Source organism: Rhyacophila brunnea, unplaced genomic scaffold (genome assembly GCF_057557595.1).
Source record: "Rhyacophila brunnea isolate RB1 unplaced genomic scaffold, BYU_Rbru_1.0 scaffold_11, whole genome shotgun sequence".
Taxonomy (NCBI): domain Eukaryota; kingdom Metazoa; phylum Arthropoda; class Insecta; order Trichoptera; family Rhyacophilidae; genus Rhyacophila; species Rhyacophila brunnea.
The window spans coordinates 43,561,966-43,578,949 of record NW_028232763.1 but is presented as its reverse complement, the minus strand read 5'-3'; the positions used below and the strand labels follow the sequence as shown (position 1 = coordinate 43,578,949).

Sequence of the window (16,984 nt, the reverse complement as noted above, 5' to 3'; positions counted from 1 at the left end):
CGCAAAGTGTCACTAGTTAATAATATATTTGTGTTATGTATGTGTAGTTCTATAAAAAACTGCTGATTTAATTTCATTAATATGATAATTTAATGCAGAATAATTTTATGCCATCTCATTCTCAAATGGCACTTCAAGCCTTTTGGGACATTTTTTCAGTATTTTTTTTTATTTCATAATATAGATTTCTCAGTATTAGTAAGAGGTGTGCTTAAACAATAAATTAATATCATACATTTAAAATACAAATGACTTATAAATATGTTAATGAAGCTTTTTTTATTTCAGGTCAAGTAATTAAGGAATGAAATGAATATAATGTAAGTAAATATGACAACTTCAAACAGAAAGTCATTGAAAAATATTATTAATATGCTTTTATTGAAATGCATTGACATCAATAATAATTATTATAATATATTCTGGGTGCACGTTATTCATACAAAAGATCACGTCCTAATGGGGCAGGGTGTTTGATATAATGTAACAAAGGGTTGCAGAAAATGTTACGTTATACACCCAACAAGATAATATGTTTTCTTAAAATATATATATTTTTTTCGAAATTATGATATTGATTCATTACGAATGCGTAGGGTGGTTATATATCACGCAATTTAGACAAGATTTTATATAGAGGTATCATAATATGAGAATGTTACATATTGTGATTTGTCCAAATTGTTTTAATTTTTTCAAATTTCATTTTTGTGTAATTAATATCGACAGTTTAGTTATAAAATCTATTGCTGTCCCAATTGGTATCACCAATCATACGTTAGTTTTAAACATTGTACTAGTAACTTTTTTTGGGATAGACAGATAAATTCTAACAGTAGGTAATGATAATGTTATCTTTATTCTTATATCAGTTATGTATATCACGCATACGACGGAAAAATAATACATATTATAAAAATTTAAATCTCATCTCTAGAACCAAATGCCAATGCCTAAGTATGCTGGAAAAAAGTTCATGAAAATTACATTTAAATTTTTAAATATTATCTTCAATTTTTTCCGTTACTACCTTTTGATTTTAACGCCGTACATCAACTGATACACGACCCAAACAATAAACACACCACATATTATTTTACAAGCTACTTGACAATTAATATCGTTTTTTTTAAACAAAGTTGTTTAGCAATTCTACGATATTTTAGTTATTTACGTTGACAGTTAATTCATGTTTTTAAACCACCTTTAAAATGATTTACATAATAATTTAAATAAGCTGACGTGTTTGCAACTTCCAAGATAAAAATACAGTTAGGTAGTGCATTGTATTATTTTTTGCTTATTTGGTTTCATACTAAATATTTTTAAATAGTTTCATAAAATTATTTTTCGTCGTCATGTGTTTATATTATTATTATCTATTAATCAATGATGCTCTATTTTTAATCTCTAAAATAGTATTTTATGTCTAAATATTTCTAAGAATTTTCAAAACTGTTTACTTTCAAAGTCACTATTTACCAATCTCTAAATCATTCTATTACTAAATGTTTAATAGCCCGTAACGTATTCGTCCATTAAATTCGCTTAACATTCAAAAAGAGAACACACCGATACCTTTTCATTTTCCCTTTCAATGAGCGAAGCCTTGCGACATTTTCATACATGTATGACTGGCTAATAGCTTCCGCCTGAGTGTTTCCGGTTCCATGAAAGGTTGCAGATAAAATCCCATGTCATGCGAGCGTTTTTACTGCGACCGCTTAAATTAGGTAGGACAACTCCTCTCATAGGGGCGTAGCTGAACTGACAGTTTGCACTTAGGAAATTCCATTGATACTTCCAAGGCATTAATTTTATTATAAAAGACGAGTTATACTCGATTTTATGTAACGTAATACATCTTTTATTTTTTAACAGATCATCCCCCTTGCTGCCGCATTTGTAAAATACAAATTGAATCTTCCAACGTATTAAGAATTAAAATATATAAAAATACATTTTGTATATTTTCAGTAATGGTTAATATCATTATAATTATTATAATACATTAATTTCAACACTCTGGTATGAATTTGTTGAAAGTGTATAAATTATTTTCTTTATTCAATAGGTAATGAAGAATTGTGTTTTTTAATAACAAATAATCATTCATTCATAACAGAATGCTTACGGACCCTTTTAATTAATTTTGTAATTAACGTGTTAATTTGCATTTGAAAAGTAATTAGCAAAAACACAATTTTGTGCGGCCCGTAAGCTATGGGTTAAAAAGTATATGTATTATCGAATAAACAAAACACTATTCATAAAATTTTACTAGACTAATCAAATAATGTATATTACGATTATACTTGTATGAGCGCCTGTACACGTGCATGGATTTACTTGCATCAATAGCGTGTATTTCAAACTATCGCGATAATACCTGTTTACACATAAGAGTGCTGACTGTCTTGCCAATCTGATTCTTCAAGAGTAAGGGAGACGCGATGTTATCATTGTTTCGTACTAATTGACAGGTCGTGAAAATCGGTTAGCTTCAAAATGAATCTGCGCGATGTAGTTCATTTTTTTACCGGCAGGTTTGCTGCTATCGTTCTACTGCGCAGACGCAGATGTTGCACTGTCCAATTGCCACGTGAAAATTCAGAAGCTTCTAATTTTTTTTGATTCATACATGCAATCTTGCAATTTGCACGATAACACGTGTTTACACAAGATTTTTTTTGTTATGGCCCCAATAATACGTTCTAACTGTCAACAGTTAATACAATATGCACGTGTAAACGGGGTATTATGTTATTCATTTTAAGAGATCAGAAAGAAGATTGTCAGGCATATAACCATATGTACATTAAAGAAATAATTCGCATGCATTATATACAGTTTGGTAGTTTAGAGACGAAAGTACCTACTCACACTGAAAGTGAAAGACTTGAGTTCATGTCCTACTAGGCCCAAGTTTATTCAAATTTGTTTTAGATGTATGTTTTTTAAAATTGTGTTTTTAATTAATCGTGCTATTAATTTTTGAGTTAATTCAATTCGAAAATCAAATCTAAAATAATATAATATATAATAATGTTGGAACATAAATATGTAAAAGTAAAATTCAGAATTACAAATCCAATCGATGCAATAATACGGCAATTTCTACTGAGAAGACCTTAAAATTATACTTTTTTTGCGATGCCTAATAAAAATCTAAAAGTATCAAATATTTTTTTTTCTTATTAGAAATTGACTGATAGTTTTGTAACAATGTATTCTATCATCCGTGACATGTTTCTTAAAGATTTTTGTTTCACAATATCCTATAAAAACTTTATTATTTTTTTAAATACATACGAAATGCTACATAATATATCTACGATAGATCAATTATTAAATAAGTTTTTAATTTAGCGATTTAAAAACAGAGCAATTTATTATTGACACCAATAACATAATGGTATAGTATTTAATAGATATTGTCAATGAAATAAGTTTTTTTCTATCCATTGTGTAAAATTACTAAGTAGTAATAACTATATTGAAAAGTTGTATGCACACATCAGTATTTCTCAACTAATATTTCGTGACAGAATGGTGTGTCATGAGAATAACAAAATTTTTCTCTAAGATTATAATAAGTATAAAATATATTTTTATTTCAATCAAAACTTGTAAATTCCACAAATTCAATAATTATCAATGCTGAACATTAATATACGCGCATTCATAGTGACCAAGACATTAATAATTTATATTGGACATACTAAGTAATAATTAATTAATTTAATATACCTAGTTAACCTGTTTTCAAAACAATACAAGGTCGCCTTACTGCAATTTTTCATTGCAAAATTTTATTATTTTAATTTTTAAATAGCAATATGTCTCTAATTCAATATCAATGAACAACACTTAAATGAAATTTAATTATATATACTTATCGACATTTTTATGTATAGATTATTAATTGATTGGTCTCCGTCAATAAGATTTAAAACATTTTTTCCTAAGTTTTCGAAGAATTTAAAAGTTGTGCTGTTAGATTATTCCAATAATAAATTAGTAAAGTTAAATACCCACATCATACTTTGTATTTTTTTAATTCAATAATAAAACAACAAATGCAATATTAAAGCAATTAATAATAATTTTATTATCAGTGAAATGTTTGTACCTAAATTAATACACTATTGCAGGGTCGGCAAACCCTTTTACGTACGCGTGCCAAAATTTTGCAAATATTATTTTTATACTGTCTGACGTACCGAGCGGTTTATTCTAGAAAACAAATGACAAAATAGTTTGTAAGAATTCTATTAAAATGTTTAAAAATTACAATTAAGTTCTTGAGATCCTATCGTTTATCATGTTTCTAGACGAAGGCATATCTTTTATTCTTTGAACAATTTTTTTCTTGTTTTCGTAATTTGATTTAAAGATATTATGGGAGCATTTTAACTACGCAAAGGCAAAAAAATAAGCAGTTGTTATTTTTTGAATGACAGCCGATACATTTCATTATATTTATTGATTGAATATTTTTAATAATACAACCAAAAGAATACGCATTGCTTTGTCTTCAGTATGTTTTTATTTTACTCGTATATACATAATATATAAGTAGGTACTTATATATTATTATATTTGTATTCTTTGTGATTTAAAAAAACACTTTTAAATTAATTAAAAGGTTGGTATTGTCTTCAAAATAAAACATTCGAGTGCCACGCAAAATCACCTCACATGCCATAGATTCGCCATCACTGCACTATTGCATTGAGGAATTAGTTACCGGAATATTTCATTAGCGGTATTTATATCTCGTTATTGAATTGGGCGGATGCATAATGAATGAACCAAATCAAACTTCAAACTTTCTGAAAACTTTCCGGATTCACGCCGCATGAGAAATGCATTTCAAGAATTTTCATTTAAAGCGCAGATAACTAGGACAAACTTTCCGAATGCCTAATTGAATTTACAGTGAAAACGCATTACCATTAAATGTTGTCCTTGCAAACTGACGGCAATTGGTTCCACTACCAAAGACCCAATAAGTTATACTAACTGTATTTGCAAAAGCAAACAATTATTTGAGAAACTCAACCTATTTAGGACTTGTCTCTGAATGTTGAATCTGAACGCCATGGGAGCGTATTCAAATCCGTATGGTAAAAATTGAAAATATATATTTTTACAAATTATTAATTCAAGACGGTTTTCACAGTCCAATGTGTAATTTGCTGGCCTTTCTTCTGGCGGCATAGGGTTCTATTCTCGTTGAGGTCACAATATATTCATATGATTTTTTTCAAAACCTGGGTGTTTGTGATTGTTTCTCTTCGATTACTAAATACATTACTGTGATGAGGTTTCATGGCATGTTGTTGTGTTAAAAACAATATGTAAATATAAATATTTATTTATTTTTATTATAAAAGAACACGTGACAAAATAACAACTCAAAACAGGATAAATTAATATGAGTAATATTATAGACATTATAAAAAGTAGATTTTGTGAGTACATCGAATGTACTAAATAGGCCTGATTTTGAAAATTTATAAAGTCTTACAAGTCTACTAAAACGGATCCTGTCCACGACGACCGAGCGGTTTACGCGTCAGTTTACAATGTCGTGGTTCGAATCCTATGTCTGGCAAATACTTATACCTATAGTTTTTCAATTTGTGTTTGAATATGTCAATATCCGATGCGACTTGGTTAAACAGTATAATTGCCTACCAAATTGAAATAACCAATGTCAGGATAATTTTGCATCATGGAAAGACCTGTATTGGATACTCGCAATATTAATATTATTTATTAGAGACACATGGGGAATACTGCCAAGAATAATAGAGTTCTCATTAATACCGCGAATAAATATGAAAAATACATAGTAAGTGTTAGACGAATGCTTAACAATAGTCTTTGTAAAATATTTATTAACATAACTTCTACTCTGTAAATAATATGGTATGCGTATTGGTACCATAAAATTAGAACTTTTACCTAACATTACCTATATGTATTTTTTTAAGTTGTGAGCTAGCATTATACTCCGTTTACACGTGCATGAATTTACTACTAACAATACGTATTATCGCGGCTATAACGAAAGAATGCACGTGTAAAGACATATCATAGTGAAAATTGTAAGATTGCATGCATGTATCAAAAAAGTTCAGAAGCTTCTGAATTTTCACGCGACAATTATTGGAAAGTGCGATATCTGCGCCTGCGTAGTAGAAGGATAGTGGCAAACCTGCCGGTTAAAAAATAACTACACCACGCAGAGACTCATTTTGAGGTTAACTGATTTTCACGACCTGTCAAATATTACCATATAATAACAACATCGCGTCTTGCTTACTTTTGAAGAATGAGATTGGCGAGACAGTCAGCACTTTTTCGTGTAAACACTTATAATCGCAATTAGTTTAAAATACACACTATTTGTGCAAGCAAATCCATGCACGTGTACAGGCGCTGTTATACATTGTCATTAAAATTATTTTATTTCAACAATAATATTATGTAGTATCGTTTGCATAAAATTTAAATAGTAAAATCATTTTTTATCGCTTTGATAAAAAATGATTAATAGTTTTAAACCATACATATTTATTAGCATACATTCCTGTGCGCTTACATCGAGTATAATAATGTAATATTTTGATGGATTTAGGATAATTAGCATAACCATCAACGTCATACTATATCGTCTATAACCCTATATAGGCCAAGAATTTTTCCAGGAAATGTATTCATTCTTCAATGTATATTACAAACTTAATCCACTATAATGTATTTTTATTGTATAACTAACTATTTCTTAAAAATACTGGACAGGAAGATAGAGCTTTTCTTTCATTAACATTTTCGACCAAAGGTTTAAATTCTCTTGTTCTCTTTTTGAGTTCTTACGAGTAGGTATTGCTAAATCTAATATTATCTATATTATAAGATTTAAATTTCTTATTTTTTTATTTGACTTACTATAAGAATTATTTTCATTTTGACATATTGTATGCATGCCTAGATACAGTTTTTTTTTTTATATCGAAAATGTTATTTTTATAAAGTAATATATATTTAATGAATACCGAACTCCTCCGACGAAGCTGGATATTTCAGCTAGTTTAGTATAATAATATAAATGGGTTGATAATTTTTTGTGTTCTAACAAAATATTTTAATATACTTACTTATATTATGTACCTATGGATTTCTGTATATAATCCGAATATGATTATAAAAATATCGTCGACTTAAGTAGGAATATATTATGTATTTAAAAAAAATACTATCTTTTATTTTTAATTATAAACAAGTTATTATATAATATATTTGAAAATAAGCAATTATTTACTAGAAGAAAAAATCATTTATGTAGGTATCTTTATGTTTCATTTGAAAAGAAATAACAGTTAATTAGTTAATTATCAACATAATAAAATCTATTTAATATTTAGATTGCGATCGCGTACTCTTCTTCTTTCTTATCATGACGTTTCGGAATGATCTACCTTCATCTCGAAACGTAAAGGCAGCAATGATGAAAAACACGGAGTGAAAACCCAAAAATCTATTACGATAAACAAACATCCGTCAACATCTCAAAAAATATATAACAGCAAATTAGTGTAACTCAAAACAATTACGTTAATATATGAATTTAACATTGATTCTACTACAATAACATTGAATGTAGAAAAAATACTCATGTATGTTATGTATTTTACATAATATTCTAAAAAAACAATATAATTAGAATGGAATTCCCAATTGTGTGATATAATTAATTTAACCTTTATCTGGTACTTTATATAAATATATTATGTACGTTTTTCAATCGCCCTTGTATATACTATATTATACTGTCACGTTTCAATAAAATTCGTGTCGGTATATCAAATAACATGTGCAGCGCTCGAATAGTTCCACATGCAATCGGGCTTTTTAAATTAGTCCTAATTGCCGCCAATTAAAATCGTTAGTAATATTTCATTAAGGATTTTCATTGTCAAATTTAATGTTGATTCTAAAAATATTATGACATGGATGAACCTTCATGCTAGCAACTTGAATTTAAGTCAGGCTATCGGGTGTGCATTAGGTTACTTCGACTTATTATGTTTAAATTTGTCACAATAATAAGAATGTTGAATGATCAAACATATTGACTGAACTGCAGCTATATTGAAAAAAAATATTTACATAGCAACGATTTATAATTCCGCGAATTGCCAATTTATTCAAGCGAGCTTTTGTTTGTCATAATATATTCTACAAACATCCACTATACCGAGAAAACTACCAACGGAAATGTACATTTTTACATTGTTTCCTTTTTAGTACTACAACAGGCCATGAAGGAAAATGACAGGGCCCACTGCAGTGAAATAGTAGTGTAACAATTACAAATACCCAAGATTTGAGAAAATCACATAAATATATTCTGACCTCACCAGGCGTAGAACCCGGAGCTCCCTGATAAAAATCCAGCGCCTCGTGCACTGGACTACGTGTTTGTTATTCAATACTAAATATCCCATCCCGTGCGTCCAACGCAACTGGTGCGTTGCCATTAGACGGCCATTAGATACTATTAGCATGTTAATTAAATGTGGTTTTAAATAGTCATTTACTGGTCCGCAGTGAATGGGTATACATACGGCTTAACAATATTAGATTCTATATTATAGAAAAAAACATAATTTTAAAAATCCTTAGAAATAAATATTTTAGAAAAAAACAGAGTGCGACTCAAACTCAGGTCTCTCATTTTCCGGGTAAGTGCTTACGCCTCTAACCTTACAATCCGTCTATGATTCATACGAGTTATTAAACGTATATATAGTTTAGGGGCAAAAGCACTCAGTCCAACTATTTTTCGAGAGTTTTTTCTGCGTTGTGAATTAACGCATTCGCTGCTGAGTAGATAATGATTTTTTAATTAGCACCTTTAAAATGCACGTTAATTACATCGATCAGCCGCCTGGTCTGATCAGACCTACCGCGCTAATTACATAAATTATTTTATTTTATGTATAGTATTTATTACCTAATAATATCTAACGTACCTATATTATTATTTGTGTTGTCTAATTATGTGATTTACTGTATGCAATAGCAGTACATAATTATGTCTGGTGTTTTGCACTGTTAAAATCAGTTTAATATGATTTAATGGTTTATTTTTAAATGAATGAGTGATAAAAAATAATAAAAGTGGTGTGCTATTTTTCTTTTCCAGCAATGTAAAAATGTAAACAAAATGTTAATTAAAAACAAGTGACAGTGAATAATTTAAAAATAAATAGTACTAATTAAAGTGCATTCGTTACAAGATTACTACGGCAGTGTTATTAAAAACTGCTTTAGAGATGCACGCGTTTCAAGTGCACTTAACATAGTGATGTTGTCTTTGCGCATTTGCTCCAAGTACCGTTGAGCAACAATGGCGGGCTGCATATCCGGCGGAAACCTCTCCGTGGGCGTTTTCCTACTGCTCTTCAGCTGGAAAATGACAGGTAAGAGGCTTTCGTTTTTATTTTCCAACCATCCTGACATCGAACACGTCGTACGAGTACGTTTTTATGACACAGGTTTGACGACTCTCTCTTTGTACATTTGGCCCCGTTGTATTGACGCGCTGTTTATTTATTTTGTTTCGAGTAATTGTACGTTTTTCGTTTACTTTGTCTCTAAACTTGTATCTAGTTTTATTTTTGTATTGAATATACATACTTAAATCAGCCGGATAGAGTTACATATACATATTATTATTTACTCGCGCAAGTCAGCAGCTACGTCTATCTCGGACAGCAGGTGTTCATAGACGGAAGCATGCACGATGAAATTGCTCGAAGAACAAAGCTGGGATGGAGTGCTTTCGGACGTCTGAATAGTGTCTTCAAGAGTGACCTACCATTATGTCTTAAGCGTAGGGTGTTCAACCAATGTGTGCTACCCGTGCTCACATACAACTGCGAGACGTGGACCCTCAACACGAGAGATGTCCAAAGGCTAAGAGTCACACAGCGAGGCATGGAGAGGTGCATGTTGGGCATCACGCGAAAGGACCGCAAGAGAAACGAATGGGTTAGGAAGCAGACAAGAGTACGCGATGTAATAGACGTTGCCAAACAGCTGAAATGGAGATGGGCGGGGCACATTGCTCGCCGAAAGGACGGCCGCTGGACAAATGCCGTCATCCAATGGTACCCAAGGGGTACGAAACGGCCACAGGGTCGCCCTAAAAGCCGCTGGGTTGATGAACTGGTAAAGTTCGGCGAAAATACGTGGCAGCGAACGACACAGGACCGAGAGAGTTGGAGAAAGCTTGGGGAGGCCTTCATCCAGCAGTGGATTGACCCCGGCTGATGATGATGATGATGATTTAGTGAGATACGACATTTTTTTTTCATAATTTCTTCTCCTGTCAACTTTCAAAGGATAACCACTAACTTTCAGTATATCTGCCTACCCTAGGCGAGTTGCATCAAATCTCCAACGCTTTATAAATTGCATAGTATTTCCACACAGGAATTCAGATGGCACTTAGTCCATATTTTAGGTAATAATGCACAGTTACACAGTGATTTCCCCAAATTCTTTCGAATACCTTCTTACAATAAAATAATATTTTCAATAATTGAACTACAATCAATATTTTTTGAATTTTATAATATATTCGTATTGAATGCCTACGATGGCAGAGCGGCCTAAGCGTCGGTAAATAACGTCGTGGGTCCCAGGTTCGAATTCTCGGTCTGGAAAATACATTTATTGTTTTTCACTTTGAGTGAGAGTATGGACCTAATAGGTTGAGAAACTGGCTTACATCTATTTTTTTTAAGATTTCCACTCTGTTGAGGCTCATAATAATATGATCATAAGATCGGATATGGTCTAAAATTGAAAGTATCCGAATTAACTAAAAAAATTATTTTGGATAATATGGCACATAGCTCCTATTTTATTTCGTATATTCCATTAGTGTTGTTTTTTAATACCATTTTGATAATTATTTTTATTAAATATCGCAGTTAATAGCTATATATTTAATATTTGTTTGAAGAAAGTTATCTGTTCACAAAGCATACTATACCTATATATATATTAAATAAAGCATATCGCTCACTACTATTATTTTATTACAAACTATAAAAGGGACAATAAACTATTAAACTATTTATAATAAATGAATAAATAATCCGCGTCAATATTAATAATATTTTACAATTACAATAAAGTATCTAAAATTATTCAATTAAACTTTTATTTAAATTAAAATAGATATTGACTTCAAAAAAGTTACAAATAGCAAAAACATGCTCATTATAGAATCATAATTTTAGATGAAGTACGTTTTCGAATGTCATTCCTCATTTTGTGCCTCATGAAAATTTAATAATTTATAATTCTTTCATAAATTGAATTCAATATTTATTTTGACCATTGTAACTTATGATAAAGTGGAAGCCATAATCTCTTAACATGAATCAGAGTTACGTGCCGGGTATACTATATTCTTTCCTCAGATCGAAAAAAGATGCTGCAAGCTTTTTCATTGTGCCGAAATTTTCTCCTTTCACGCAATAAAGAAAAACACCACTAAAAGTTTACGGATGGATGTCTGACATGCAAAGCCTTTTTCCTTATACACAGAGAAAATAGACTTTTTCAGCCTGGGAAACTGTTCGAGAGTTTCCCATCTTATACTCGAGGTGAAAGCATTTTCCATTCAAGAAAACTCGAGGGTCGTGTACATGCTTATAATTTATACATGGCAATATCATCATCATCCATTTTATTTGATATACATAACTTTACATACATTTCGTGAATGATTATGGTATACTACAGCAACATTTAAAATAAACTGTAGTTTAATAACAATAATATTATCGTGGCATTATAAAATTATCCCGACCATATCCGATCCTAATATGATCGTAATATTATGGGCCTCCACAGAGTGGAGGTTTATATTAACATATTTTGTTTTTACGAGAAATGGATGTCAGCCACTTGCTCAACCTGTTAGGTCCATACTTATACACGAATTGAACAACAATATGTGTACTTGCCAAACCCAGAATTCATATAATACATACTCATATAATACATACCAATACCTAGCAAAAAGTTTAATTTTATATAAATATATTGCAATAATAAACCAAATTAACCTTGTCTATACTAAAAAATATATAAAAATGGATGAAAACCCTAAATAATAAATCATTGAATAGCTACGCACTAATAACAAAATCAATATTTACCATTGGCAATTGTGCATGTGGCCAAAGATGCCGAAAGTCGAAACCCGGGTCGCACAAAACTTAAATCAATTAGAGTTTAACGTACATAATTTTGAAAACAGTTCTGAGAAAATATATTATAACCAATAGAAAAAACTTTTTGAAAAAAGTATGACATATCGCAGGAATCGAACCTACATCTCTCGGGTATCGCGCCTAAATCTCTCTGGTATCGCGCTTACGTATATAGTCCACCATGCTAAATAAGTTGTACTTAATTGCGACAAATGTTAACTACATATTGACTTTTTTTTAATATTCACTGAAGTGATATCCAAATTGAGCTACTTTCTCTTGGTTATACTTAATATATTTTTTCAGTGTTTACAAAATTATGTATGTTCAATAATTAGAATGTTACATTCATAAATCTTGTGAACTGTTCGTTGAATAAAAAAAATAGTTGATTAAAAATTTGAATTTAAATTCAAATTCCGTCGATGATAATAATTAATATTATAATAATTATGTACATTTACAATTTACTAACATAACATTTTATTTAAAAATATATTTATGGAAATTTTCATGTGCGTTTATAAATTGATTAATGATTTTGAGAGTTTGATAGTTCAATAAAATATTATTATCTCAAGTTCTTTTTTCCACTCTTTCCCATTCAATAATCGATGATTTGACGTTTGAAGACGTCAATATATGTCACCCTGTCAGTCCAAGAAATTTCGAGATACATTCGTCTAAATATATAGCTACATCTTGAAGGATCCAAAACTCCGTGACATATCATGATTTAGCCTAAATCACATTAGATGACATATACCTAAAGTTAGTGTGATATTTACGGTAAATATTTGTATTACATAAGTTAGTGTTTTTTTCCACCACATTAGCAGAATCCACTTATATGTGAAGTAAAAATAATACTAGAGTAAGATAAAAGGTTAACAGATGTGTAGAAGTTTTTGTTGTCGGCGTAGCCGCCAAATCTTAGTTTTTTGATATGTATCTATAGTCTAATAGTCAAATAGTAAACAAGTTTAAATTGTCAGTACGTACGTATGATCATGAAACATGTTACTGTTAAGACTGCAAATGCCGCATATGTGCATGTTGTGAATAGCGTGAAAAGACCACAAAAGAAACCAATGTGATGAGGTCGCCAAGCTAATGAAATGGCAATCGATTATCAATCGATATCAACTCGCTAATTTCATCAGATGGACACGGAAAGGAATTATCAGGTACCGAGAAGAGTGATAAAAGTTGAGGATGGGGGGCTTTTGCTAGCAGTGGCTCGATAGTGAGAATTACAATGACTAGTTATTTTATTACATTATTGTAGAATCAGATAATTTTAAAATAAAAAAAATATAATGTTATCTATTGAACGACCTACATGCATTTGTAAAAATAAAAAATTGAGAATTGTATTTCGAACACTGTCTTAACATTCTTTAAATCTGGTAAGAATGGTAGGTTTGTCATTATTATGCATTTTATCATCCTAAAAATAAACACTAAATGAATACGAAAAAAATATATTATTAGGAAGGAACCATAGATAAGTAATTATTATAATATACTAGCTGAAGAACAAGGCTTCTCACAGGGTCGCTTCGTGGTTATATTTATCTTAGATATTTAAAAAAATAATAAAAGGTACCTACCTAATTATTTTTTTAATATTAAAATATCTGTGTAATACAATATGGCAATATGAAAATAATTCTAATAGGAGTAAAGGTCAAACAAAAGAACACTAAATTAAAATCGAATCCAAAATATGCAAACGTTATTGATGTTATTAATATGTAGTAAAAAAAAATCAAAATTGGATGGAACAAACAAACAACAAACTTTGTATTTTATATAATACTAATTTAGAAACCTTTGCAGGTATGCGCACAAAAACTGACAAAAGTTTCATCGCAATCGGATGAATGGTATAGAAACGCATACGAACAGAAGAAGAAGATGATTTTCTAATTCAGAAATCTTCACGGGCACGCGCACGACAACTCATCAAAGTTTCATTGCAATCGGATGAATGATATAGGAATGCATGCAAATAGAAGAAGAAGAAGATGGTTGTACTAATTCAGAAACCTTTGCCGGCGTGCGCACAACAACTGGTCAAAATTTCATCGCAATTGGATGAATGGTATAGGAACGCATACGAATAGAAGAAGAAGATAGAATAGAATAAAAAGAAGAAGAGAATAGTTGTATCAATTCAGAAACCTTTGCAGGCGTGAGCACAACACTTGATCAAAATTTCATTGCAATCGGATGAATGGTATAGGAACGCATACGAATAGAAGAAGATAGAATAGAAGAAGAAGAAGATGGTTGTACTAATTCAGAAACCTTTGCGGATGTTGGCACAACCACTGACGAAAGTTTCATCGCAATCGGATGAATGGTATAGGGACCATACGAATAAAAGATTTTATAATGAAGAAGAAGAAGAAAAAGATGGTTGTACTAATTTAGAAACTTTTGCGGGTGTTATCACAACAAATGATGAAGGTTTCATTGCAATCGGATGAATGGTATAGGAACTATGCGAATAAAAGAAGATATAATGAAAAAGATGAAGAAAAAAAAGATGCTAGTACTAATTCAGAAACCTTTGCGGGTGTTAACACAACAACTAACGAAGATTTCATCGCATTCAGATGAATGGTATAGAAACCATACAAATAAAATAAGATATAATGATGAAGTAGAAGAAGAGGATGGTTTTTCTAATTCAGAAACCTTTGCGGGTGTGCGTACAACAACTGACGAAAGTTTTTTGGCAATCGGATGAATGGTATAGGAACCATACGAATAAAAGAAAATAGAATGAATAAGGAGAAGAAGATGATGATTTTTCTAATTCAAAAACCTTCGCAGGTGTGCATACAACTACTTACCAAAATTTCATCGCAATCGGATGAATGGTATATGAACGCATACGGGACAGACAGGCAGACAGACAGACAGACAGACAGACAGGCAGATATTCATTTTTATATATAAGATATAGCCTATACTCTTCGCGAAAGTGCAAGCAATAAGTTTTATCGCAATCGGATGAACGGTATGGAAGCGCATAAAATACGAACAAACATATATTGATTTTTATATATTAGAATATGGTAAATATTGATATCAAGAATAAATCTATATTTTCGTACATCAGATATTTATAGTTATAGTAACCTATTCTGTCTGTGATTATAGACAAATTTTCATTTGTTCAATACGTTAATAATATCATATTCGATAAACTTTATATTAGAGTTTATAATATTTGACTCATAATAATTATGAATACTGTGCAACACTAATTGCTCCCGTATATTTTGTCTTTATTGGTGGTTTCATATATTTGGTTTAATACACCCTCGGTAGCCGCGCGGCTTAAGCGTTGAACTATCACGCCGTGGGTCTCAGGTTCGAATCTTGGGTCTGGCAAATACACATATTGTTTTTCAATTTGTGTGTGAGTCAGGGTATGGACCTCATGGTTACATGTAAGTTGTACGTATGCAGTTCATCGTGGGACATTTATTCGTGCGCCACAGTACGTGAAACATGAGTTCGTATAACATTTTATTAAATGGCGAGTTCTTCGTTGAACATTTCACCGTAGAATACATTTGTACGTATCTTACAAAATGCGGCGATAGTTTGCAAATAGTACTGTTCCAATTAGATTAACCCTAACCACCCACCGTGGCCGCGTGGCTTAAACGCCGGTCTATAGTGTTGACGGTCCCAGGTTCGAATCCTGGATCTGGCAAGTACACATATTGTTTTTCAATTTGTGTATGAGTCAGGGTATGGACCTAATAGGTTGAGAAAGTGGCTGACATCCATTTCTCGTAAAAATATAATCTGTTAATTCAAACCTTCACTCGGTGGAGGCCCACATGATCCTATTAGGATCGGACGTGGTCGAAAGAAGAACCTAACCTAACCTAGTAAAGACATCTCATAAAATTCGCCACATGTTGTAACATACGTACAAATATACTCCTCGGTGAAATGTTCAACGAAGAACTCGTCATTTGATTAAATGTTACACGAACTCATATTTCACGTACTGCGGCGCACGAATAAGTGTCCTGCGGTGAACTGTTTACGTAAAAATTTCCGGATACGGGACTTAATAGGTTGAGCAAATGGCTGACATCCATTTCTCGTAAAAAACAAAATCTGTTAATACAAACCTTCACTATGTGGAGGCCCATATGATCCTATTAGGATCGGACATGGTCGGAAAAATATATTTATTTATTCTATATGGATATGTTATATTCAAAATAATATATTTCATGCTTCGTTCTTAATTTATTTTAAATTTTCAAGTATGGATAAGGTCAAGGTTGTAGTTAAAGTGATTACCTACAATACCGAGAATTAAGCTTTTCTCGAGATTAAATTCTTGCAGAAGTTATTCTTCCTCTCCGCGCATATATTACACGCAGCCGCGTAGTTTGTATAATTTTATCTTACGGGCGAAAAATATTTTCGTGGAAATTCTTCAGTGTACATAGTAATCTTTCTTACGGTGCAACATTTGAAACCAGGGGCTGTTGTTTCATTAAAATTACTTCGGAACCATTACAGGGGCGGCGAGTAGAGGACTTTAATATTTAACTCACGGGAAATTACCAGCGAAAGAATGCCTAATAGGTAGGCATTAATAAAATTTATATGAGAGTCTAAATTTTTCACGG

The 16,984-nt window shown here is 31.2% G+C and overlaps 1 protein-coding gene across 2 annotated transcripts in view; it reads left to right on the top strand.

Annotated features, from left to right (window-relative positions):
• LOC147078745 (uncharacterized) overlaps window positions 1-16,984 on the top strand; it is a 146,615-nt gene that overhangs the window by 52,985 nt on the left and 76,646 nt on the right. For both annotated transcript variants that reach the window (XM_085960424.1, XM_085960423.1), the window contains exon 2: window positions 9,221-9,497. In XM_085960424.1, coding sequence (XP_085816550.1) covers window positions 9,425-9,497 — 73 coding nt within the window. In that variant the 5' untranslated portion in view covers window positions 9,221-9,424. The remainder of the gene's footprint in view (window positions 1-9,220; window positions 9,498-16,984) is intronic.